At 44.8% G+C, this 27,179-nt stretch overlaps 1 protein-coding gene across 4 annotated transcripts in view; it reads left to right on the top strand.

The window, feature by feature from the left end:
* Positions 1–27,179, top strand: part of EYA2 (EYA transcriptional coactivator and phosphatase 2) — a 202,288-nt gene that overhangs the window by 70,523 nt on the left and 104,586 nt on the right. For 3 of the 4 annotated variants that reach the window (XM_084887495.1, XM_084887493.1, XM_084887492.1), the window contains 3 exons: positions 8,975–9,020; positions 14,472–14,614; positions 19,556–19,672. In XM_084887495.1, the coding sequence (XP_084743621.1) occupies positions 14,512–14,614; positions 19,556–19,672 (220 nt within the window). In that variant the 5' untranslated portion in view covers positions 8,975–9,020; positions 14,472–14,511. The remainder of the gene's footprint in view (positions 1–8,974; positions 9,021–14,471; positions 14,615–19,555; positions 19,673–27,179) is intronic. The other variant, XM_084887494.1, reaches the window with a different exon arrangement.

The raw sequence follows: 27,179 nt of genomic DNA, 5'->3' as shown, positions 1-27,179 counted from the left end.
TTCCAGGGCCGGCCTGGTCTCCGCGCCCTGTCCCTCCGCGCCCTCCTGCCCTCCAAGCAGGCGTCTTGTCTAAAGAGGGTTGGTGTTGGGACAAGAACCCGTCCACCTTTTGCTTTCTGGTCGGGTTGAAGTCAAGGAAGCAGAGGAGAGTTACGCTGTTTTTAAAATTATTGGCAAATGATGCAGCCAGACGAGTTTTCACTAGAACAATTCCAGCTATTGTTTGCTTGTTTGGGATCTGTCAGCAGAGCTGGCAGAGCTGGAGTTAACAAAAGGCATTAAGCTATTCTGTTTACCATTGGGCTTAACCCTTTATTGGGCCAGCTGTGGGATTCGCTGCCTGTACCCTGGGACACCCCCTCCCCCCCCCCCAGCTGTCTCTCCTTCACCATCTGGGTTTGATGCCAGCTCATGGGGCACAAATGCTATGTAACTGTCGTGGAAGACCATATGTGTTTCTAGTTGTACTATAACGTCACAAGGAATTTGCTTTTAAGCAACTCCAGGCTTCTGGGAGTCATTATTGATGTCACCATGATTATGACATTTCCTTTCCATGCCGGTGATGAAGCGGGAACAAGCCTCCTCTGAGTGCCACCAACGGGCTGGGCTCCCATGCCCAAACCGCAGGGCAGAGAACACCACCTCGTTCTCCCTGGCACTTAGGAGCATGTGTGGAAAGCCCTGGGGCTCTTACAGAATTGGAGAAGATGTATTGAGCCCCACTCAAAGTCAGTCATCCTTTTCTCTCTGTAGAAAAGAGGCACAAGTTACCTTAAGATCATCTTCATTTCAGAGCCAGGAGATGGGACAAGGCATAGGCTGTGAGTAAGGAAAACCCAAGTCTGAGTCCCAGCTCCACTGCCAACCCGCCCGATGGTCTTGGGCGAATTGTTGAGCTTTTCTGTGCCTCAGTTTTCTCAATTTTCTATCAAAGGGAGGCATAATCATGACAGGGCGCTTACTGCAAGATGAAATGAAATAATATTATACAAAGTGCCTGGCCCAGCTTGGGGGCATGGTACAATGGTTTAACCTATCATTCCATTGTCTTTGTCCTCCGACTCCAGTAACCACAGTGAGTTCAAAGCCACAGTTGCACGTTGCAAACTGGCAGCTCACAGGCCAGTCTAACTTTCAGGCATGCCGAGGTTTTTTTGTTTGTTTGTTTTGGTTTTGATTTTGTTTTTTTGTTTGTTTGTTTTGTTGTTTTTTTGTTTTGGTGTGTGTGTGTGTGTGTGTGTGTGTGTGTGTGTGTTACACCATGTTTTAAATAAAAGTTATAAAAATTGGGACAGTTCAGATGAAAATCTGGATTTCCAGTTTCTCTTGAAATGCTGAGCGCTTTAGAGACCCCGGGCCTGGCTGCCACAGTGGGAGCCTGGGGCAGTTGTCCCATGGGTGAGTCCCTACCTTGTGTCTTTAACTTGTGTGAGCACATACTCTGTGCCCAGCACCACTCAGAGCAGTGTAAATCTAGATTAGTTCTCCTCCTCTTCCTCTGTCACTATTGTAGCGAACCCTGGGCCGTGTGCCCGACGTTAATGTCTGAATGCACTCAGGCCCCACAACTCTGAGAAGTGGGGGCTTACTGACCTCCCTTTACACCAGGGGAAACGGCAGCTCAGGGTCGTTATGCAGCTTGATCAGAGGCGCAGCTTAGCGACAGCCACAATGGAACTTGGGTGGTCTGACTCCATCAGGAGTACACTGACTGTTTCTCATGTAATATCACTCTCCTGTTAGGCTAGGACCCCGCTTTCCAGGTACGGACACTGAGGCAAGGCCAAGTTAAGTAACCAGCTTAAAGTCGTACAGGTTGAGTGGCAGGGCCAGGAATCAAACCCAGGCACTTCGGCTCCAGAGTCCCCACTTCTTCACTCAGTCATTGATCTTTAATGTGCAGAGAATCACCTGGGGACCTTGTTGAACCCCAGATTCTGATCCAGCCTCAGAGTCTGCATTTCTAACAAGCGCCCAAGTGATGCCTACGCTGTGGTCCACCAGCACTCTGAGTAGCAAGGTGCTAGCTGGTGGTTTTCAAATCCTCTTGTGCATCAAATCACCTTGGAAGTTCTGTTAGCACACAGATCAAAGAGCCCCACCCCGAGCATTTCTGATTCTATAAAGGTTTGGGCGGGGACTCTGAGAATGTGCATTTCTAACAAGTCCCGGGTAAGCTGCTGCTGCTGGTCCAGTGACCACACTCTAAGGACCAGGTTCCAGTACTGGTTTTAAATCTGGTTATACGTTGGAGTCCCTTGGGAAGTGAAAAAAAAAAAAATTAATGCTAATGTCCAAATCCTACCCTCAGAGTCTAATTGGTCAGAAGTGTGACCTAAACAATAAGATTTTTTTTAAGCTCTTCAAACAAGTTTATTGTGCACCCAGGGTTGGGAACTGTTGTTCTAGATACTAAATTCCTCCAAGACAAAGATAATTTTTAATTTGTATGTATGTATTTTCATTTCTGTTCCAAATGACTACATTGCTCAGTGCCTGGCTCATGGTAGATGCCCCAAAATTATTTATGGTGGGGGGTGCATAGATAGATAGGTGGATGGATGGACAGGTAAGTGGGTGGGTGGGTGGATGGATAGATGGATGGATGGATAGATAGGTGAATAGATGAGTGAGTAGATGGATGGATAAATGAATAGCTGAATGGAAGATGCATGGATGGATGGATGGATGGATGGGCAAGTGCATGGATGGGCAGTTGGATGAATACAGAACAGTCTTGAGGAATCACAGATAACTTCAGGTTGATATTGGCTTTAAACTCTTAATAAAGTTTCCTTTACTTCACCAACCTCATTTTGCAGGTGTGAGAATTACAGATAATAAACTTCCTCATTGGATTGTTGTGGGAATAAAAGAGATAAGAGCCATGCAATCCTTTAGCACAGTGCCTGACCTGTTGGAACCACTCGAGAAATATTAGCTATCCTTCGTTACCATTCAATGGAAAATTGGATTTGAATCATGTTCCATCTTCTGGAAGAAGGGTGGCAGGGAAGTTACAGAACTAAGAAAGTAAAGTTGAATAGAGAAATTTTTTTCTTTTAAAATGCAGATAAAGCCCAGTCAGTGTGGCTCAGTGGTTGAGTGCTGACCAACCAGGAGATCATGGTTCGATTCCCGATCAGGGCACATGCCCAGGCTGCGGGCTCCATCTCCAGTGAGGGGCATGCAGGAGACAGCCAATCAACGATTCTCTCTCATCATTGATGTTTCTCCCTCTCCCTCTCCCTTCCTTTCTGAAATCAATAAAAATATATTTTTTTAAAATGCAGATACATTTTGCAAAAGCCAAGGCTATAATCTCTTTAAGTGTTTCCTTGGAAAGGCGAAACCACCACCCTATGGCACAAGCTGGGCTGTCATCTTCTCTCAGACTTCCTGCAACTCAACTCCTCTGCCCTGGGCCTGGCCAGGTCTGATTGTGAGTTTCAGTCTCACCGGTTCCAGCCTGGGGCTGGCAGGCTCTGTGCATTCCACCCAAGCCCGATTGAGCTGCCCAGAGCTTTGCACAGGTCCTCACCTGGGCAGCCACAGGTCACCTTCACCTTTCCCAGCTCTATCTCAGCTGGCTTCCTGGGTGAGTTGGCACCCAGAATGACCCCTGCTGGCACAGAACAGAATTAGTTTAGCGTTAAGGAAATTAACAATCCCTTCTTTTTGAGACAGGGCACTGAGTATTATGAATTACCTAATGCCCTCCTCCATGGGCAAAGGTCTTTCACTTATGGTGGCATCTCACAAACTTCACACATTCTCAAGCCCCTTTCTCCGCCATATATTCATACTGTCACTTGCTTACTCGTTTTTCTTTAAAGCAACTCCCTTTCAATAAATTCGTTTTAAAAGGATGGCTTAGGCCAGTTCCAGAAATGAAAAATTACAACTCTGGTACACTTGTTGTGATTCTCATACTCCTTAAGATAAGTCTGTGATGATTTAAATATAAAAGTGTGTATATGCATAGTCCCTCAAATCCCCACACCTTGGGATACTCTGGCTTCATGCCTTTCAGTCCTCAGGAACAGCCCCAAGATGGACAAATGACTTCTTCACTGTCACATGGTCACTCCATGAGAGTCAAAGTTGAGGTGCTAACCAATGGACATAAAACTCTGGGGAGGGAGGGTATGTATAGGAGGGGGGAGGCTATGTTAAAATATGTACACAGATAATAATTTAATAAAAAAATGTAAAAAAAAAAAAAAAAAAAGTTGAGGTGCTCACTTCTGGACTCCTAATACAGTGCTTCCTCCTACTGTCCCTGCCCCTGGTCCGGGAGCAATCTCTATCACCCACATGAGAGAACTGAGTTGATACAGTTATAGACCCACACCTTTTATGGCAAAGACCTGCTTCAGAACATCTCACTAGAAATTATCTCATATCTCGGAGATCAGTTAGAAGCAGCCTCTGGGGGCCAGTTAGACATCTTAATAGCGGTTGCTGCTTTCAGAGTCATTAGCTTCTTAATCCTCCCAGTGAGAAGTAAAGAAAAAAAAAAAGTGTGAACATTCAAATTGGGCTCCTGGATTTAAATGGCTTAAGTGAGGGCCCTCGAGAGACTGGGAAGCTAATAATAGCTGCTGCCTGTTGAGCAGTTACCATGTGGTAGGTACATACCTGTGTAATCTTTGCAGCAGCTGTGGGGAGTGAGATGTTGCCCCATATTGCAGATGTAGAAACCGAGGCTTAGAGAGAGAAGGTCACAGGCATAAAGTCATGCAGTTTTATTGAAGCAGAATAGGATTTTAATTTGGATCTGACCCCTTCTTGCCCACATGCTTTCTTCAGAAGGAATATTAAATTAACAAATTCTGGGATTTGGATTGCAGATCTAGCCCACAGTAGGAGCATAATAAACATTTGTTGAGTGCATGAATGAATGAACAGTGTGGGCAAGTTACTTCATACAATCACATACACACACAGTCATACATAAGTGTGCACTTACACACACAGACCCCAGCTTTAGTTTCTTCATATTACAGTGTGATCTTGATTTTGCTCATTTATATTACCTTCTTGGTCCCAATATGCATTTGAGTTTGTAATTTCAGGAATGGAGATGTATTTTTATTAACCCAGAATTGTGATACCTTTTTGTAATTTGCGGTTCTTTACTAGCTCATGGTCTAGACCAGTGGTCGGCAAACTCATTAGTCAACAGACTCAAATATCAACAGTACAACAATTGAAATTTCTTTTGAGAGCCGAAAACCGACTTCTGCGCATGGGCCACGAAGTTTCAATCCCACTGTACGTGTGCGCGCGCACGTGGCATTTTGTGGAAGAGCCACACTCAAGGGGCCAAAGAGTTGCATGTGACTCTCGAGCCACGGTTTGCTGACCACTGGTCTAGACTCTTCTACTCAGAGTGTGGCTCCTGGGCCTGCCTCGTCAGCAAGCACCTGGGAGCTCCCTTGCCCTGCAGACCTGTAGTCTGCATTTTAGCAAGATCCCCAGGCCAGAGCTGTGCTGTTAAGATTCCAGGTGCAGTGCTCTACAACATCCACTTTCCGCCCTGTACCTTGTTATAATTACAATGAAGTACTTATTGATGTGATTTGTGTTTGCCATCCATCTCTCTGCTCAACAGGAGGGTTCATGAGAGCAGGACCCTGAATGCTTTTGTTCACTACTGAAACCCCATTCTTAGCATAAGCCTGGCACCTGGTGGGCAATGAATGAATGAATGAATGAATGAGTTCATCCCAGAGGCTCTGCCCATCTGTTGAGCTCATCCTTCTCCCTTCACCTATGGGAAGCTGGGGAGGAGGATCAGGCTTAGAGTTTTAAATTCAGAAGTAAATGGAGCTCTTTCCTCTCCCCTTGAGAGCTGCCTGCCCCATTTGGTGTGCCAGCCACTCCCTCTGAGACACACGGTGGAGCCTGGAGTCAACAGATGTGGCTCTGGTGAGTCAGCCACCAGGGCTGCTTCCACCACTGGCAACATGGGTAGGAGTTGCCATCAATGACTCCCCCCTTGACCTCACCCTCACCCATCATGGCAAGTTAAGTGACGCTGACAAAGTTAAGAGCAGGAAGTTGTGGTCACTAGGAAGTCCATCTCCATCTACAGGCACCAGATCCCACAAATATAAACCGAGCTGCTGCTGCTGAATGTGATTGTCATCACCACCCCAAAGATGCGTGGGGCTCACTTGAAGAGAGGAGTCAGAGACTTTTCTGGCCCTTGTGTTCACAGCCCCGTGTATATGATGGGGTGACCATGAGCAGCGTGATCACTCCCCTAGATTGCCAGAATGCTTGGGGAGGGGCTATAGGGCCAACCCTCGGATTGACCTGTGGCAGGGCCACAAACAAGTCCCAGCTTGGAGGGCAGAGCCCTATTAGCATAATTAAGCTTGACCTTCTAGTCCTCCCTAGTTCCTTCCTGGGTAGCTAATGGTCTGTGGGAGGTGCAGCAAGTGCTGCTAAAACAAGGGGAAACTCACAAGAACACTGTAAACATGTTGACCACTCCCCTCGTGTTGCTTTTTGTGCTCTGACTATAAAATAGAGCTTCAGCTTGCAGGCTGGGTCACTGTTCCCTCTTCCAGGAACAGTGATCCCACCTAGCCCCAGCTGTATTCCTTTGTCTGTCTTCTTTAATCCTTCACCACCCCTCCTCAGGCTCATCGAACCTGGCCAGTGGGTGCGGCACACTTGCCCCCCTCACACCCTCTGCCAGGGTCTGTAACACTTTGGCATCGTGGAGAGACTCCTTACCACATCCCACACCATCTTTACACTTCCCCAATGCCTGTGTTTGGCTTGCACAGTTTTCCCGGGATTGCCAGGGTGGGGATGGGAGAGGGTTACACAGCAGGAGAGGGAGGAAGGCAGATCTCTCTACAGTTCAGAGGAACAGAGGGAACCAAGTGAGGGGAACATGCAAATCATGGCAGATTGGTTGTGGGGCAAAGACTCTCACTTCAGATGTATTGGCTGCCACGTTGATCCCAGCCCATAGGAATGTTTTCATAGATTCAGGTTTATATGAATATTTACATATTTATTAAAGAAAACATATTAAAAATGTTTAATTCAGTACCTTATGTACCTAACACACTCAGATCATAGGCTTTTACCAATAATGAGACTGTGGCTGCTTCAGAATGAGACAGTTCATTCTCTAGTCCTGGGGAGGATGAGGAAGGAGGTGTGGGAGGCCCTGCCCAGAGCAGTAAACCTGGGAGTAGGGAAATTAGTATTGAATGAACACCTACTGTGTGCCAGGGGCTTCCCTTGATATTAGCCTGCTCCAACTTTTCTTTTAGTACGACACATAGTAAGAAATCTGTTTTTGACACTGCCATTCTGTACACACACACACACAGCATTCTCATGTCTATAGTTGGAACAAAAGCTTCACACCTTTCCTTATTACTCTGAGTATTCCACACTGATATTGTCTCTTTTATTCTCTAATTCTAGTTGTAGCTCTCTAAATGGACTTCAGGACCCCACCCTCACCCCAGTATATTTAAACTCATAATTTAAATATGGTGACTAGGAAAAAAATGACCTGGCAGTGAAATAACCCTTGGGTTCAAGTCCCAAGTCCCATGCCCACAGGTGGTTTGGCTTGAACAAGGCCAGTTCCTCCATCTGTGTGCTGGGGAGAATGCCATTGCCTGCCTTGCACCTTGTGAGGACTAAATGAGATCATGCATACAGGCAGTGAACTCCTAGCCTGGCATGTAGTGAGCTTCTCAGTGGGTGAGAGCTGCTGGCCATCACTGTGGGCTGCAGTGTCCTGGTTGCAAAAACTGACTCCGGAGCCAGACACAGATCTGCACCGTAAGACCTGTGTGGCCTTGGGTGAGTAACTTCCTGTGCCTCCAGGTCTTCATCTGTAACAGGAGGATGTGATTAGATGGGGTGGTGATGAGGATTAAGATAATTAATCCAGATAACAAATTTAGAGGAAAGCTTGGCACATCACAAGTACTGAATCAATGATGGACATCATCGTCATCTTCTCATTTAATTCTCATGCATCCTTGTGAGATGAAGATTTTCCCCCATTTCACAGGAGGAACTGCCCAAAGTCTCTGCTACCCGTGGTAGAGTTGGAATTGCAGGTTGGTTTTCTAGCCTCCAGCTCAGGGACTGGGAGAGGATCAGGCCCAAGTTTAGAGCCACTGCCCTACACACCAAAGACTGTGCATTGGCAGGTTAGCGCCATCAGTAGACATGGGATCTAGGATTTTCCAGGGTCTCACAGTGAGGACACTGAGTTGTGCTATGAAAGATGACATAGAGTTGGACTGTCCATTTGTAAAATTATTATCTTGCAAACATCTCTCCTTGCTTAATTCTAGCACCTTTCTGTCACCTCCTCTTATTGTCTCCCACTGATGGTTGGATGCTGTGTGCCCAGAGATTTGGATGAGTCAAGAGCTCAGGCCACTGCCATCTCCCTGCTGCACACCCTCGCTGGAGCCTAGGAGATGCTCTGAGAGGTGCCTCCCCCTCAGTGCTGGGGCCAGCCCTACCTGAACCTCATGCACTGAAACTGGGGAGGGAGGAGAGAAACATCAACGTGATGTCACCGGAAGAAGGGAGATGTATATTGAGAGTCAGGAAACCAACTTCAGGTCCCAGTTGTGCCACTATCTAGTCATATGGCCTGGTCAAGTACCTTCTTTCTGTCTCTGAGGCCTCAGTTTCTCCCTGTGCAATGGGTGGGAGGATGGATTCCACATTGATTTTTTGAGGTACTGTCATTCTCTGTAGTCCTTCAATCAGTGCTGGAGACAGAGTTCTCCCAGTAGGGGCTTTCAAGGAGAGTGTTAAGATGTGCCTCACGGGAGCTACTGTGGTTGAGAAGGTCCCAGCAGCCACTCTCAAAGTTTCTCCCACTTAAAGTGGCATCTGAAGCCACAACTGCTGCGGGACACCACTCTGGTCACTAAAGCCTTCCCACTTTGTCTTTTCCCTCCAGGCATCACCGCATCGGCCCTTCCACGCGTGTCCCAGCTCTTGGCAAAGTGAGTACCCTTGCCCTGGCTCCTCGCCTTGGCTCCTCATACCCTCTGCCTTTATCTCTCTTGGAGGACAGGTACCTAGAGCCAGACTCCTAAGGAGGAATTGCAAGGCCAGCACCTAACTAACTGAGGGACCTTGAGCAAAGGACCCACCTCCCCGGGCCTCAGTCTCACCATCTGGAAAAGAGGGACAGACATGATGCTTGTCCCATGAAATGAGCTAAAACATAAAAAGCACTAAGAAGGCGGCCTGGAACAGTGTTTCAATGTTGGCTGTTGTGGGTTTTTTTTTTTCATCTTTCTTTATTCATTTTTCAGTTTTTCCTTCCTTCCTTCTCTCCTTTCCTATGCATAGACTCTTTCTCAATTCCTTCCTCCCTTTTTCCTTGTCTCTCTTTTTTCCTTTTTCCTTTCCTCTTCTCTCTCACTGCTTTCTCTCTCCCACCTCTCTTTGGCTCGCTCTCTCTCTCTCTCTCTCTCTCTCTCTCTCTCTCTCTCCTTCCTTCTCCCCTCCCCATCCTTTTCTCTTTCCTTTCCTCTCTCCCTCCCTCATCCTCCTTCCTTTCATCCTTTCTGCTCCAACATTCACCCAACACACTTCCGTACCAAATCCCATACACAGCCCTGGAGTCTGGGAGGTCCCTGCCTCAGAAGGCTTCCAATCCATTGGTGAGACGGGCCAGTAAATCAGAAATCTCAACACTGCATGCCGGCTGCAGAAACGCTCCATTGGGGATGTGCGTTGGGCAGAGGGAGCTCAGGGAGGGACACAGCTTACAAGGGCCCTCAGTGACCTGCCCTGGGGAGCCCCCTGGGTTTGGCCTGTGGAATGGCCAGCAGCTCCTTATCTGGAAGTGCTCCTCCCTTGACAACCCTGGAGAAGCTAATTCTAAGGAGCATCTTTCCCAGCTTTCCTCTCCCTCCAGATGTTTTTGGGGTTGTTAATAGCAACCAAGGTCTGTTAACTCTTACTAACTTATTTTATGGCCTCGGGATTAGAGAGCTCCCTCATCTTTTCCCAGGTTTTCATTTCAGCCCCAGTTTAATCCGAGTGGGGTAAATTGGTTTTGATGGGAAGCAGGAGTTGATCATCTCAGATTTCCACTTTCTACTTCTAAGGACAGCTGTCCATTGGGAACATTTCCGATAAGGTTCACTGCTAGGTCCCAACCAACTGGATGCATTTCCAGGCACCTCCCAGGAAGAAAATATCGGCTGGTCAAATGCCTTCTCGTATTGGTTCTGGCGTCTCCGGTTCAAATGAGTTTCATATGCATTTTGGAACCACTTCTCCAACCCTCTATCACAGGAGTAATCAAAAAGAAAGAAAGACAAGAGAACATCTTTTTATCATTCCATGAAGTATTGCATCCGTCTCACACCTGCCATGAGGCTTCCTATGTAGGAGGGACTCTGGAACCAAACAGGTTTTCTTTAAAGTGATGTAACCAAAATAGAATTAGATACAGATGGGGGAATCTCATTAACATTTACTGGCAAACATGCCTGTTAGAATAGTTAGATACGGGACATCAAGTACACCTGGCTGTGGTGTCCAGGTATGTAACTGAAGGGTGAGGGGGCGTAGCGCAGTAATTAAGGCCATGGCCTCTGCCAGCAGGGTTCAAATTCTGTATCAGCTGTGGGTTCCTTTAGTACATTGCTTAGTCTCTCTTTGCCTGTTTTTTTTACCTGGAAAATGGGGATATGATTTGTCACTACCTCCAAGGGTTGTCACAGTTGTGAGGTTTGAATGAGCCAATCCACATAGTAATTCGGACAGTAGAGCCTGGCATGTGAAAAGCACGAGAATGGTTAGCTGTTTTCAACATGAAGTGGTCCAGTGGAGACTGTTGCTGACAGAGTGTGGTAGTCTGAAGAGGTGGCTGCTACTCAAATCCAGCTGATGGCGCTACACCAGAGTGCAGACTCAGCTTGCCAAAGCTTCTGCTTTGCAAGAGAAGTGGGTAATATGAAGGAAGGGGAGAGAATGAAACCTCCTGGTTTTAAAATATTGGCAATGAATTCAAATAAATAACTACTGGCCAAAGAAATTATATCCATGGATGCATTGACTGCACATGGCCCCTGGGCCACCCTCTTGCCCCCTTCCTGTTAGAACAGCCCACCTTGACTTTTTTTATTGCTGCTTCAACAAAGTACTGAGAGGCAACAAAGTTTCATGGTTCCCAATGTAACTGTGGGCTCTGGAGTCAGATTCCAGAGTTTAAGTTCTAGATTTCCAACTTTCTAGCTGTGACTTAAGGTCTCTGAGCTTCAGTTTTCTCTTCTCTAAAATAAGAGGTGTAAGACTCCCACCCACAACCAGAGAGTTGATATGCGCATATGATGAGATTTCATGCATGCATTGGGCCTCAGTAACAATTCCTAACCATGGTAAGCACTCAGTAATTGGTAGTAGTTACTTTATTACAGACTAGAGGCCCATTGCACTAGATTTATGTAATAGGCCTTCCTTTTCCTGGCTGCCAGCACCGGTTTTCCTCCAGCACCTGGCTCCCAGGCCTTCGCTCTGGCCACTGCCTTCAGTCTTCGCTCCAGCTGGAGCACCACTCCTGTAGCTCCCTCCACCCCCCACCCTCCTCCTCATGGCAGGTGTCCCACCCTGCCCAGCTGCTTGGCACCTGCATGGGTGCTGCCCAGAGGCCTAGAGCAGCTGGGGGCGGGGCGTCACTGCCTCCATCTTTGTTGGATTGATTTGCATATTCACTCCTGATTGGCTGATGGGTGTCATGAAGTGACTGTCAACTTGCATATTTTTCTTTTATTAGTGTAAATGTCTTAGAAAGGAGCCCTTAAAATCCTAGCCCTTCATGGGACCTGTCACTCACCATGGAGTGCAGAATCCATTTGTGCTCTCTTGTTGCAAGTAACAGAAATTGACTCCAGCTGATGTAAGCCCAAAGGGACTTTTTTTGAGGTTTCTGTACTCTTTTTTATTGAATTTATGGGGGTGACACTGGTTAATAAAATTACATAGGTTTCAGGTGTACAATTCTATAATACATCATCTGTATATTGTGTGTCCATGACCCCAAGTCAAGTATCCTCCTGTCACCATTTATACCCCTTTCCCTCTTCTCCCTTTCCCTCTTCTATCTCCCCCACCCACACTCTTGTCTGTGTCTATGAAGTTTGGTGGGATTTCTTCACCATTTTACTCAGTCCCCACAAACGCCATCAGACAGCTGTTCTCTATATCTATGTGTTTGTTCTTATTTTGTTTGTTTATTTTGTTCATTAGTTTCCACATATAACTGGAATCATATGGTCTTGTCTTCTCTGACTGGCTTATTTCACACAACATAATGCTCTCCAGGTCCATCCATGCTGTCACAAAAAAAAAAAGTGAGATTCCTTCTTTTTTACAGCTGAGTAGTATTCCATTGTGTAAATGTATCACAGCTTTTTTTATCCATTCATTTACTGATGGACATTTGGGCTGCTTCCAAATCTTGGCTATTGTAAATAATATTGCAGTCAACATGGGGGTGCATATATTCTTTTTTGAATTAATGTTTCAAGTTTCTTTAGAATCACTGGGTCATAAGGCAGTTACCTTTTTAAATTTTTGCGTTAACTCCATGACACTTTCCACAGTGACTACACCAGTCTGCATCCCCAGCAACAGTGCACCAGGGTTCCCTTTTCTCCACATCCTCAGCAGCATTTGTTATATGTCAATTTATTGATGTTAGCCATTTTGACAGCTGTCAGATGATATCTCATTGTGGTTTCATTTTCGTTTTTCTGATAATTAGTGACTTTGAGCATCTTTTCATATATATTTTGGCCATCTTTTGTCCTATTTGGAGGCGTGTCTATTCAGGTCCTTTGCCTATTTTTTAATTAGATTGTTTGTATTTTCAGTATTGAATTTTATAAGTTCTTTATAAATTTTGGATATTAACCCCTCATTAGCAAGATCATTGGCAAATATGATCTTATCTTTTCATTTTGTTGATGGTTTCCTTTGCTGTGCAAAAACTTGTTTGATGTAGTTCCATTTTTTTTTCTTTTGTTTCTCTTACCCAAGAATATATAGCAGAAAAAATATTGCTGCGAGAAATGTTCAAAAGTTTACTGTCTGTTTTCTTCTGGGATTTTTATGATTTCAAGTCTAACATTTAAGTCTCTAATCCATTTTGAATTTATTCTCATGTGTGGTATAAGAAGGTGGTCTAATTTTATTTTATGCATGTATCTGTCCTATATCATTTTTAAAATATTTTTATTGATTTCAGAGAGTACGAGAGAGAGAGAGAGAGAGAGAGAGAGAGAGAGAGAGAGAGAGAGAGAGAGAGAGATGGAAACATCAATGACGAGAGAGAATCATCAATAGCTGCCTCATGCACACCCCCTACTAGGGATCAAGCCCGCAACCTGGGCATATGCCCCTGACTGGAATTGAACCCAGGACCCTTCAGTCCCCAGGCTGATGCTCTATCTACTGAGCCAAACCAGCTAGGGTGCAAATATAATTTATTGAATAAACTATTTTTACCCTAGTGTATGTTGTTGCCTCTTTTGTCAAATATTTATTGACCATTAATGGTGTGGGTTTATTTCTGGGCTCTCTATTCTATTCCATTGATCTCTATGATGTTTTTATGCCATATCATGCTGTTTTGATTGGCCTTCTAATATAGTTTGATATCAGGTAACATGATTCCACCAACTTTATTTTTCTTTCTCAAGATTGCTGAGGCTATTAGGGGTCTTTATTATAAATTTTTGGAACATTTGTTCTAGTTCTTTGAAATATGCATTGATAGGAATTGCTTTGAATCTGTTGGTTATTTTGAGTAGTGTGGACATTTTAATGATGTTAATTCTTCCTATCCAGGAACACAGTATGTACTTCTACTTATTTTTAATCTTCTTCAATTTCTTTCTTCATTGTCTTATAATATTCTGAGTACTGGTCTCTTACATCCTTGATTAAATGTAGTCCTAGGTATTTTTTTTATACGAAGTGTAAATGGGATTGTTTTCTTAGTATGCCTTTCTGATAGTACATTATTGGTGTATAAAAATTCAACTAATTTCTGGCTATTTATTTTGTATCCTGCTATGTTACTGAATTTATTTATCCATTCTAGTAGTTTTTTGGTGGAATCTTTAGGATTCTCTGTATACAGTATCATGTCATCTGCAAATAATGACAGTTTTACTTCTTCCTTTTCAATTTGGATGCCTTTTATTTCGTCTTCTTGCCTGATCGCTGTGGCTAGGACTTCCAATAATGTGAATAAGAGTGGTGAAAGCAGACGATCCTATTCCCAATCTTAAAGGAAATGCTGTAGTTTTTGTCCATTGTCTCTGCCCTGGAAAGAGTCAATACCCAAAGGAAAATGGTGGTATTGATACCAAAAAAGGGGGAGGGGATGCTGGGCTGGGCTTAGAGATTTCATCTTCTCTCCTTCCATGCAGACCTTGCCCACGTGTCCTGTCCAGCCAGCCTCCCACGGCCATGGCAGCCTACGGCCAGACACAGTATAGCACGGGGATCCAACAGGCCACCCCCTACACAGCTTACCCACCTCCGGCACAAGCCTATGGGATACCTTCTTACAGTGAGTACCAGCCAAAGCCCTTGCTTCCAGGTGCGGCCCCAATATTGTGGTCTTTTTTCTCTCCTATTGCCTCAGTTAAATCAGAAGTGATTCCAGCCTGATTTTGTATTAGCAATAGAAGAGGACAGACACATTAAGTATGGTTCAAGTTCTAAAGGCTATATCAAGGCCTCTTTTGATTGCTAGAGTAAGAAACTTAACCCAGCTGGCTTAGGGGAAAATGTAAATTTAATGATTCACACACTGGGGTCTGACATTAGGAACGGCTGGTCCAGGTGCTCAAATGATGTCAGGAAGAATACATCTCACTCCATATTCAGATGTTTTTCCCTGAGTTGGTTTTACTCCCACACAGGTTCTTTTCCTGTGGCTGCAAAGATGGTGCCTGTCAACTCTGAGTTTGCATCCTTTCAGCTCAGCACTCCCAGTGAAAGGAGAACTCATCTTTCCCAGTAGTTCCACCAAAATCCCATATTGAGCTTCACTGGCCCAAACTTGGTCATGTGACAAGGCAAGAAGGTTGGGGTGCGAGAGATAAGGAGGCTGAAGACTATGGATTGGACAAGTGGGAGGAATGGTTCTCTTAAAGGAAAGCACAGTGATGGTGTCAGAAGGAAAACTGGACGCTGGGAAGGCAAAATCAACAGAGCTATAGACCTTGACTGTCAGAACCTTACTGCTAAGAACTAGAGACTCAGTGAACCAGGCCCACCATCCACTGCTCACCTGTCTGCATTGGCCAGGGTGCTCCAGGATAACAGAACCAATTGGATGGAGATGATGATTGATAGATAGATAGATAGATAGATAGATAGATAGATAGATAGATAGATATCGATAGATAGATAATAGGAATTGGCTCACCCAATTATGGAGGCTGAGAAGTTCCAAGATCTGCAGTTAGCAAGCTGGGGAACCAGGAGAGCGGTGGTGTCATGATATGGATGCGAGTTATAAAGAAAGAATAATTTAGGCTCCAGGGCCAGGCAGCCCTTTCAGATGAGGAGCTGAGCACTGAAAGATGAGCATGAGCAAGCTCGGGAGGGAGAGCGTCCAGGCAGAGGGGACCGCATTGGGAAGGCCTGGGATGGGATGACATTTGGCAAGTCTCAGAAGCCCAGTTAGCTGGGGCATAGTGGGGAACAAGGTGGGCAGAGCCCGAGAGGCCTGGGAAGGATTTGGAGTTTTATTACAAGTACAACAGGAACTCTCATTGGCAGGTGTATAAGCTGAGGGCTGTAGGGTATATTCTGGGTGCTTTTCAGGTCATTTAGCTGCTATGGGGACGTTGGATTGCAGGGAAGCAGAGGAGAAGCAGGCAGGCTAAGGGGAGACTGAAACAGGAAGGAGTGTGGTGGTGGTGAGAGCCCAGGACAGGGCAGTACACACAGAAATAGGCAGATTCCAGAGCAGTCCTAGAGGTGGCAGTGATAAGTCCTGTGGGCATTGGGATCAGGCATTGGTAATGGTCAGCATGGCTGAGCAGCTGCCACCTGCAGTTCTCAGTGCTATGTGTCCACTAATTCCTTAACCCTACGAGCAAGGTCCCACCATTATCCTCTTTTGAGGGATACATAGTGGGGGCTCAGAGAGGGCAAATAACTCGCAAGGTGACCCAGGTCAGTAGCAGAGGTGGAATTAAACCCAGACAGCCTGGCTCAGAAGTTCAAGCCCAAGACCAAGCTTCATTGCCAGAGTGTGCATTCCATAAATCCTGGGGGATTACCTGTGACAGACCTTGGCCAACAGGTGTGGGCACCGCTTTTAACTTTCTGTCCCTCCTGTGCTAGAAGACTTGCGGTACAGTCACACGTAAGTTACCCGCCTGGCCGACAGCCAAGAAAAACAAAGCCATATTATTTTTCAGCACAAAAGAGAAACCCACTCCTGTTCCCAGACAAAACATGGCATCAGGGGGAAATTAATTTGGTTCAAAGTCATTGGATGGCTTCAGTTACTTTCAGAGCATCTGTTCTCTGACAGCACAGCGTAGGTGGTAAGAGCACACACATCCTGGGCTCACACCCCACCGCAGCCCCTTGCTGGTCCTGAGGCCCCGGGTGAGTTTCGTCGTTCATACAGTGAAGCCAAACCACGTCTGGCCTCCATGCGGTTGCTGTGAAGATGCAATGAGATCATCTGCCAAGGCACCCAGCTACTTTTTCTGTAAAGGGCCGGATAGCGAATAGTTTCGGCTTTGTGGCCTACACAGTCTTGGTCACAACTACTCAACTCTGCCACTGGAGCGTGAAAGCAGACGGACAGTATGTAATGAGTGTGTGTTCCAATAAAATTTTATTGACACAAGCAGGCAGTGGGCCAGATTTGGCCCACGGACCATAGTTTGCCAAGCCCTGACCTATATGAAGGGCCTAGCTCACAGGGCCTGGCCCACGGAAACTGCTCAATCAGCGTGTAGAAGCCAGGCTGCTATGTACACCTGGAATGTCCCTGTCACGGAATAATGACAGGTGGGATGAAAAGCCATTGTCCTTCACATATGCCAGTGCCTGAGCAAGCAGCGTTTGCTCATTGTCTGGAGAAACCTTATTGAATCATGTTAGGAAACTTACCTTATGCTCCTTGGCACCTGGCATTATTACCTTTATCTAAGTAGTTGCAGGGAAATAACACAATTGAATAAACTAGAGGCAAGGAGATTAGGAGTATTGAGCCTTTTTCTCAATTGATTATGCAACATTCAAGGACATATGCAAAAGCATAAAGAATAACACTACAGATACCCATAGAAACTGGCCATCCAACTTCAAAAATAAAATGTAAAGGGAGGCTCTGTCCCTTTCTTCTAAGAGATACTCACAGCCCTGGAATTGATGTTTGTATCATTCCTCTGTTTATCGTTTCTTTGTGTGCCATGGGGGCCAGCAAACTTTTTCTGTAAAAAAGCCTGACAGTGAATTTTGGCTTTGCAGGCCCTACAGTATGAAAACTACTGGACTCTATCATTGTAGCTTGAAAGTTCCAGATAATACACAAGTGAATGGATATGTCTGTATTTCAATAGAATGTGGTCTACAAAAACAGGCAGAAAGTCACATTTGGACCATGGGCCATAATTTACAACCCTGGTGTGTGTTTGTGGAATGAATGTTTGTGTGTTTGTAGAATGAATGAGTGAATGAGCATATTCTCACAGTTTTTTTCGTATCTATTTAAAATGAAGAATGAACATGCTCTTGGACTCAGCAATTCCACTTCTCATATCCAAGCTAGACAAGCATTCTAACCCTGTATGAGGAGGCATGTCCATTCTGCCACAGGTGGTGATAGTCAGAAAATTAGAATCTACCTAGAGTCCATCATCAGGGGACTGGCTGAATAAACAGTAATATTCATACTTTGGATTTCCATCTGGCCACTAAAACAAATGAGCACACAGTTTGAGAAGAGTGAGCGAGGGAGCGTGGAGCAAGCAAAGGTCAGAGAGGTGAGCAGAGGTCATGTAGGATCTTGGAGCCACCCAAGGAGTTTAGATTTGACTCCAGGTACACGATACACCATTAACCTTCTTATCAGACTGAGCCAAAGAAAGTGCCTGTGATACTGCTTGTTGCTGTCACCATGATTGCTCCTGAAGTCCTCTGCCATCTGTTGCCTAAAATCCTTTCACACCCATTATTGAGATGCAGCAAGAGAAGGAAGGGAAAACCTCGACTTAAGAATTATTGGCCCATTGTGAGACCCCATTGAGTAGCCTGGCTTTCTGAACCTCAGTTTCCATATCTTTAGAATGGGAAAAAGCAATGCTGTCTGTCCTGTGGGAGCGCTGTGAGAATGAAAGAGATGTATGTGGCTAAGTTCCTCATTCAGAGCCTGGTATGTTCATTCTTTCCCCTTCCTTTAATCTCCTGACAACCCTGCTGGCAAGTATCAGTATGTTACTTCATAAAAAGAAGCCTAGTCCGAGTCACCAAGGAATCACTTTACCCTTCTAAGCATTCTCTTCATTTATGGGAGTGAATGGTGAGAAGGAGGGAAACCACAATTACAAAACCATCCCCAGAACTAGAAATGTTCTTTTAAAGACACACATTTAAATAATATCAAAGTACTATTTTATACCTATAAGACAAAGATAATCTAAGTTTATTACATTTTCGATGAAAATACAATATCTGGGCTTTTGATAGTGGATTAGCCCCCCTTCCTTGATATAATCCCTTCCCCAGCCAGTTGCTCATGGGATTGGAGCCTGTAGTTTGGAGAGATGTCAGTTAGGCAAAACTGATACTACAATAGAAGCAAATGAGTGTGGTGTTTGGATAGAGAGTGATAAGCAGTTGTGGAGGGGTTGGGGTCAAGAGGCATATTTGTAACTGTGGCCTTTGGATAAGCATCTCTTCCCCCCTCCTCCAAAACAAACAAACAAACAAACAAACAAAGAACTTGTCTTGGAGCTAAGTGGAATCATCATTATAGAGGAAGGATGGTCCATTTAACACCTTCTCCTGATGAACTTTAAACCATACAGGGTGCCACTCCATGGAGTAGGGGGTTGTAAACTCACTTCCTTCAGAGGCAGGCAGGAAGCTGGCCACATGTGCAAGATATAGCACCTTAAAACCAGCCTCAGTGTCTCAGAGACAGCACAGAATCCGGGTGACCCGGGTACACAACCCGGGAAGCCTCTGGTAGCTTGTTGTCCCATGGGAACACAGGCACAGCACCATCGCATTGCTGAAGAGAAAGCGTAAGTACAGATTTTGGGGTGAAATCCTCCTGATTTTTAAACAAAAACAGATTTTCCTTAAAAATATGCAGGCATAGCAAAATATGTCTGTAGACTCAAGCCAACAGTTTGCAACTCCTGGTTTGGAAGCGGATAAACTTGCACACTGTCTCGACTCAGTAGCTCTTCTGCGGGTGACAAGGGAGCATCCTAATCCTGTGTCCCTGGTGCTTCTTCTTCCTCTTTCCAAGGCATCAAGACAGAAGACAGCTTGAACCATTCCCCCGGCCAGAGTGGATTCCTCAGCTATGGCTCCAGCTTCAGCACCCCACCCACCGGACAGAGCCCGTACACCTATCAGATGCATGGTCAGTGTGGCGCTGCGGCCCCTCCCTGCTCTCTCCAAGGCATTGCCTGAGTTGGGTTTCATTCACTCATTTATTCAGCAGATTTGAGTACCTACTATGTGCCAGGATCTATATCAAGTAATGGAGTTACAGTGGTGGACAGAACAGATGTGAGATCTGCCCTCTCAGAAACTGATACTAAACAAAGCAACAAATAAACCAACTAATTTGGGAGGAGTTGAGTGCAAATAGAAGCAAATGAGTGTGGTGTTTGGATAGACAGTGATGAGCAGTTGTGGAGGGGTGGGGGTCAAAAGGCACTGGATATGTAACTTTAGATAGAGTCATCGGGAAAGACTCTTCGTTGGACAAAAACCCAAAGGGTGAGTGGAGCCAGCTATGTGCAGACCTAGGGGAAGAGCACTCCAGGCAGAGGAAAAATCAGTGCAAACACTGTGGAGGGAAATGTCTTGGCATATTTGAAGCACAGAACTAAGACCAGCAAGGCTGGAGCAGAGTCAGGGACATAGGAGGTGAGAGTGTTGGAGAGAAGGCAGAGCTGAATCACACAGGCCTTGAGGGCTGTGGGCTTTGATTTTAAGTGTGATAGACAGGAAGTTCACTGCACACTCACAGAAGTGCTGGGTGGTGGGAGCAGTGGCCAGGCAAGTAAAGGAGCTATTTCAGCAGATGGTTGGAGGCTACATCCCCATAAGGTGGCCTTCGGAGAAGAAGAAAGAACTCCAGTGCATAATTCCCTCCTCAAATAAGCCAAGAAACTGGCCTATGAGATTCTCCTGTGTCCACCTCCACTCTTTTACCCCCAGTGGGCCCTTCTCTTCTCCAATCCACCATTGGGAGCATGTTAGGGCTGATGCATGGACCAGAGGGCTGGTGGCAGTACTTTTGGAGATCTTCATCCTAGTGTTTTTTCTTCGTGAAAATGACCATCAAGGGTCTGAAAGGTATGTGCGAGCCTGAAGAGGTAATGACAAGGTGGTGGGCTAATGAGTGACTGTACTTTGCTCTTTAAAAACTATTTGCATATATTGTCACTTTACATTCTTTAAAATGGATGTCAAGTCCAGCCTTTTAGGTAAAATCATTGTGGAAAATTCAGCAAATAATCATAGGAGTATGTAGGAGAAACAGGCGCTAAGCACTGATGCCCAGCACTTGGAATACTTCCATGTAAAAGTCTGCAGCAGACTGCTGGTGGCACCATCAGCTGACACTGGCCAGACACCACATGCCACCTGATGTTGCTGGGTCATCTGATACAGTCTTCATGACACTACACAACATTGGTGCTGGTATTGTTTCCATTTTCCAGGAGATGAAACTGGGACATAGAGGGAATGGCTGATCTACAAATGCAACAAGAAACAGACTGACTCGGCTCTCTTGGTGGTCTGGTAGAATTCCAACTCCAAAGCCCATGCTTTCCTTCATGGTACTACCCTACCTCCTCCTCCTCTATTGTCACCTCTGTCATCCCACAGTTGCTTTTCTGAGTTCCCTTGAAGGGACCTTCTCTAAGTGCAGAGTGAATTGTAGTACCAATCTTAATAATAAAGGTTTTTGAAGACACTGAACTTGAACTTGCATTTGGGCCAATCTCAAGCCAGTTGTTGGGTGTTTTTTTTCCAGCTCTGCCAATAGCATCGGAACTTACTGCCTTGGGTATCTAAGGCTGCAGAGGTTGAGTAGCAAACATAGTCCACTCTCCCCCATTCTGGTAGCCCCTCCCCACCCTGCTGTGTAATTAGTGAGTTAAGTTATATAGGCGTGGCTCCCCATCCACTCATCATTTATCCTCTATTACTGACCACCAGCTGTATGCCTGTCACCCTGGGGGTACAGCAGTCAACAAAGACAATTCTCTCAAGGAGAGGGATGGGCAATAATCAATTAACAAATAAATAGGTGGCTACAAGTATTGGTAAAGCTTGTAAAAGACAAAAGCAGGGCAGTGTGATGGGAGTGAGTTGGGGAATAGTGATGGACATACTCAGGTGGCGAGGGAGACCTGAGTGATAAAAAAGATCCAACCATGTGAGTAGCTGGAGTCAGGACAGCCCTGGAAGAGGGGACAGCAAAGGCCCTGAGGTAAGAAAAGGCTCTCGTTGTTGAAGGACTCCAGAGCAGGCTCGTGAACCGTGGTACAGTGAGTAAGGGAAATGAGGTTAGAAGGTGAAGCAGGCGCCTTCCCTGGACCAGGCTGTGAAGCATAATGTTATTTCCCCGCTGGTCCTTGCAGCAACCATGGGAGGTGGGCATTGTCAGCTCTGCTTTTCAGATGATGAAAACGAGACTCAGAGAGGAGAGGTGGCTTGCCTGAGATCACAGAGCCCAAGTGTTCCGAGCTGGGATTCTGACTCGGGTTTCTGGAATTTGGGAGCTCACGCTGATCCTCCTAGTGTTATTTCCAGGACTCCTCCGGACTCCTAAGCTCTGCATATACGCCATTCCTTTCGTCTTCCCGATAGGCCGATGGCATAGGCTCTGTCATGATCCCATTCTTACCAGTGGAGGGACTGAGCTACAAAATGGCAACGTAACTTGGCCAAGGTCACATGGCTGTGGTGGCGGGATTTGGAGGCAGGCAATTGCACTCCAGAGCCCCGGAGGATAACCACCACACCATCCTGCCCTCCAACTCTTGTAGATTCTTCTAGGAGATGATTCTCCATGGGTTAGCCTGGCCTACACCCCACCCCACCACCACCACAATCCCTGCCAACTCCTCATAAATGGAAAAAAAGATCTCTTGCTCTTCCTCACCTGCCCCACCATGAGAATAGTCCAGGTTATTTTCTTAATCTTCCTTATGGCCAGAATGCCAGAAAGGCTACGGCAGCAGCTGGACTTTGTCCCAATTAAGTGCCTTCAGTCTAATGCTAATGGCCATAAACCGCTCTTGAGACAGCCCAGGCATTTTGCAAGCCTGACATATTCCTCCTGAAGTATTTTTTTCAAACACAAACACACAGAACGCTCACACACCATGCCCATGTGCTTCCTATTAACTTTTTTTTTTCCAAGCTGCTCCAGAGGAGAAATAAACTCTCCCAATACTCTGTGCACATTTCAGAATGGAAGACCGTGGTTGAGGGAATGAAGAGGGAGGCTGAGACTCAGTTTTAGGCCTGAAAGCATTGACTTGGAGTAAAATTAGTCCATGCTTAGAAGCTAAAATGGGTCTTTCTTTTCTAAAAATTAAAATTATAATTTCGTAGAAGCAAAAGAACCTAAGGAAGGACCCACCCTGTCATTTTACAGATGAGTAAACTGAGGCACTGCAGCGGAGTGGCTTATGTATAGTCACAGGGCAAGCATTAGGTAAGCCCAAGGCCTACCCCTCCCTCTTATATCAAATCTCAGAAACTTCTGCAGAGCCATCACCCCTCAAGGCCCTGGTTTGAGATCTGTATCTGTTTGGATAACACTGCCTCTCCACCGAATGTACAATAAACGTAAAGGAGAAAAGTTCACAACATTCGCCCAGCCTTTGCATGGTTGTTTATTTTCTTTTTTTAAGTTCACCCAAGGGTTTTTATAGCTGAAATGTATTTCTTATGGGTTTGACTTTTGTTGTTGTTTCTTTTTGGCTTCTCCTGCTAAAACACTGCTGTTCACAGAAATGACCACAAAGATTAAAAAGAGAAGAACAAAGCCATCTTGAGAGTGTGTTGTAAGAGGCTAAGAGCTCTGGACCTGGCTGCAGTCAGCCCTGCTCTGTCCCATACACCATGGTTCTTGGGTGAGGCTCTTGACTTCTCTGTGCCTCAGTTTCCTCATCTGTGGGATTGGCATCATAGCAGGAGAGTTGGCCAAATGGGGCTGCCAGAAGGACTAAGTGGAATGATTCTTGGGCACCTCAGCTGAGGCTATAAAACCTGGTTGTCCTTTTTATTACTCCTTTCACTAACATGGTAGTTAAAAGCAGTAACTCTCAAGTCAGACTGAGTTAACTTCCCAGTTATGCAATGTGACATTGAGCCAAGTTACTTATTATTACTTCAGTTTTTCCCCTATAAAATGGGGGTATTAATAATTAAATGAATTAATGGTTGTGAAGTATTAAGAATATCACCACCCTAACCGGTTTGGCTCAGTGGATAGAGCGTCAGCCTGCTGACTGAAAGGTCCCAGGTTCGATTCCAGTCAAGGGCATGTACCTTTGTTGCGGGCACATACCCAGAGGGAGGTGTGCAGGATGCAGCTGATCAATGTTTCTCTCTCATCGATGTTTCTAACTCTCTATCCCTCTCCCTTCCTCTCTGTAAAAAATCAATATAATATATATTTTTTAAAAGAACACCACATGCCATAAACTAAGTACTCTACAGATATTATTATTTTATTGTGATTCTAATTTCATGTCTGATGGTCTGTGTTCTTCCCATATTCACTTCTCTTCCCTAAACTCTCAGTTTTAGGTAGCTGTGGTCAGAGAAAAGAGGAATCCAAACCTGAGACTGTTGAATCAGCATAAACTGCTCATTTTAGAGGGACTTAATTGGTAGCCCTCTTCCATGGAAATCCCTTTTGTATTTACTAAAAACCAGGGAACATGAGTGCCAAAGCTCAGAACCCAAGGTGAGCCATTCAGGAGCAATACAGAAGTATGGGATTTGAGGACATGTAGGAAAATTATGAGGCCAGTGAAGGGACTTATATGCTACATAAACTCACCATGAGACTTCCAAAGCCAGTTTATGTCAGATTTATGAAATCTAGCTCCATCTCTGGCATGCAAAATCAGTGTGGCCTTGGACAAGTCCCTGAACTCTCACAATCTGTTTCACAGCTCTAATGCTCACTGAAAAAATAAAGAGGTCAGAGAAGGTCAGGGTCAGATACATCAAGTACATTTGGTAAATAGCGTGTGGCTCAAAGTTGAATAGATGTCTTTGCTGCAGGACTTTCAGAGCTCCTGCAGAATGACGTGCCTGTGTCTCCAAGAATGGAATTCAGTTAGTCGATTTTCCCAGGTAGATTTGAAACAGGGACCCTCTCACCAAATGAATGTTTCACACTCACAGGAAAGGCCTGGCTTCTTCCTATGTTAAAATTATTTTAATACATTTTTATTAAATATGTATATGTATAATATAATTAATATATTTTATTAATTCAGAGAGGAAGGGAGGGAGAGGAAGAAATAGAAACATCAATGATGAGAGAATCACTGGTTGTCTGCCTCCTGCACACCCCCCACTGAGGACTAGCCCGCAACCCAGCATGTGCGCTGATTGGGAATGGAACTGTGACCTCCTAGTTTATAGGTCAATGCTCAACGACTGAGCCACACTGGCCGGGCTATGTTAAAATTGTTTGATTCTCTAATTTTTTCATGGTGAACATGTACGTTGTCCTTTTTTCTGTATTTTTGTTAATTTATTTTTTATAAGATACAATTCACATACCATAACATTCATCCTTTTAAAATGTACAAGTCAGTGGTTTTGCTGTATTTACAAAGCTATGCAGCCATCACCACTGTCTAATGCCACAACCTTCTCATTACCCGAAAGGAAACCCCATGCCCATTAGTCATCACTCCCTTCTTCCCTTCCTGCTGATATATTTTCCTTTTGTAATAAGAAAGAAAAGATACATTTAAAGTTATTCTTCTTTTATATAAGTGTTTTGAGTAAGGTTATACATTTACCTAGTTACACAGCTACAGAAATCGCTTCATCCCACATCCACTCAGTTTCCAAACCCCAAGCGGTACAGCACTTGAACCAGGTTCCATGGATCCATCCAGAATTTCCTTTTGCAAATAGAAGCAAACATGTCCACAATCTATTAAATTGCATGTTCCCATGACAATAATTAACTCATACGTGAGTCATAAGTAAGGTAATGATACCAGTATAATTCTGAAGGTGGATTGTTCATTTGCTTTTAAGATTTCTTCCTTATCACTGGTTGTAAGCGGTTTAATTTTAATGTGCCTTGATGTATGTAGCCTTCTTTATGACTGTAGGGTTTTGGGTTCATTGAGCTTCTTAGATCTGTGAGTTTATAGTTTACATCGTATTTGGAAATTTTGCAGCTATTATTTCTTCAAATATTACACACATACACACACACACACACACACACACCCTCATGTCTTCAAGTTTGCTAATTTTTTCTTCTGTATCTGCTCTGATGTTAATTACACTCTAGGAAGTTTTCATCTCAGACATGGTTCTAACTTCTACAAGCTTGATTTGGGATTTTTAAAAAATACCATCCATGTTTGTCCAGTCATTCCTCTGGCTCCTTGAACAAACAGAATATAATTATAGTAACAGTTTTAATTTGCTTAGTTATTGATTCTGGCATTTCTAGGTTCATTTTCATTGATTTTTCTTCTATAGGTCGTATTTTCTTGCTTCATTGCATGCCTGATAAGTTTTGATTGGATGACAGAAATTGTGAATTTTACCTTGTTGAGTGCTAGAATTTTTATATTCCTATAAATATTCTTGAACTTTGTTCCTGGATGCAGTTAAGTTACATGAAATAATTTGAGTCTTTCAGGTCTTGCTTTATGCTTTGTTAGGGAGAGCAGAGCAGCATTTGGTCTACAGCTCTCTGGACCTAATCAGTCTTTCCCACTAGTGAGGGGGCCTTTCTGAGTAGTCTACCCAATGCTCCATGAATTATGAGGTTTGCACTCTGGCTGGTGGGAATAGGAACTGAATGCTCAGTTTTATGTAGCTGTGGTCAGAGAAGAAAGGAATGCAAATTTGAGACTTTATTTTGAGCTCTGAGGATCATTCTACTCTTTTGAGGTGGTTCTCTTCCAGCCTTGAGTAATTTCCTTACAGTATGTGCTAATCAATAATCCCAAGGGAAATGTCTCCTGCAGTGCTGCTCCCTTTTTTCTGGCACTCTGCTCAGCTAATTCTCTCCACTTTGGCCTCCTTGGACGGGCAGCTCCATCTCCTCAATTCAGAGGCCCCTGGGCACCACCTGGGTCCCCTTCCTAGGGACTTCCCACATCAGGGCAGTCTTACGGCTCAACACTCATTTCTCTTCTCTTAAGCATCACTAGTTTTCATTGTCTGATGCCCAATGTCTTGGAAATCTAGTTTTAAATTATTTCATGGGAGAGGGTAAAACTAGTCCTTGGACTCAGTCTCGATCAAAAGAAGAATCAATGCTGCACTGGTTCATTAGCGTGCTTTTCTGACCACACAGTGACTGCAAAATGCACAACGCAGGTGAGGAAACCAACCTTGCAGGAATTCGTTCTGTTCCTGGTGCCCTGTGTTCTTCCTCTGACCTCAGTGTGGCCACATGCTCTGTTTGAAGAACTTAATTTTGCAGTTCCCCCAATCTTCGCACATTTTGCCCTTGTTTCCATCATTCAGCACCTCCACTGTCCTTGAACCCCCTTCCATTAAGATACCTTCAGCTCCTTTTTAGAGCAAAGTCTTCTGGGTAATGTAACACTTCACTGTGTATTTTTTTATTTACTTACAAGAAGCCCAATGCACAAAATTTGTGCAAGGGGCTCAGCTGC

Source organism: Pipistrellus hanaki, assembly GCF_964339955.1.
Source record: "Pipistrellus hanaki genome assembly, chromosome: 6".
NCBI lineage: Eukaryota > Metazoa > Chordata > Mammalia > Chiroptera > Vespertilionidae > Pipistrellus > Pipistrellus hanaki.
Note: the sequence above shows the minus strand (reverse complement) of the source record. Positions and strands in the feature narration are given on the sequence as shown.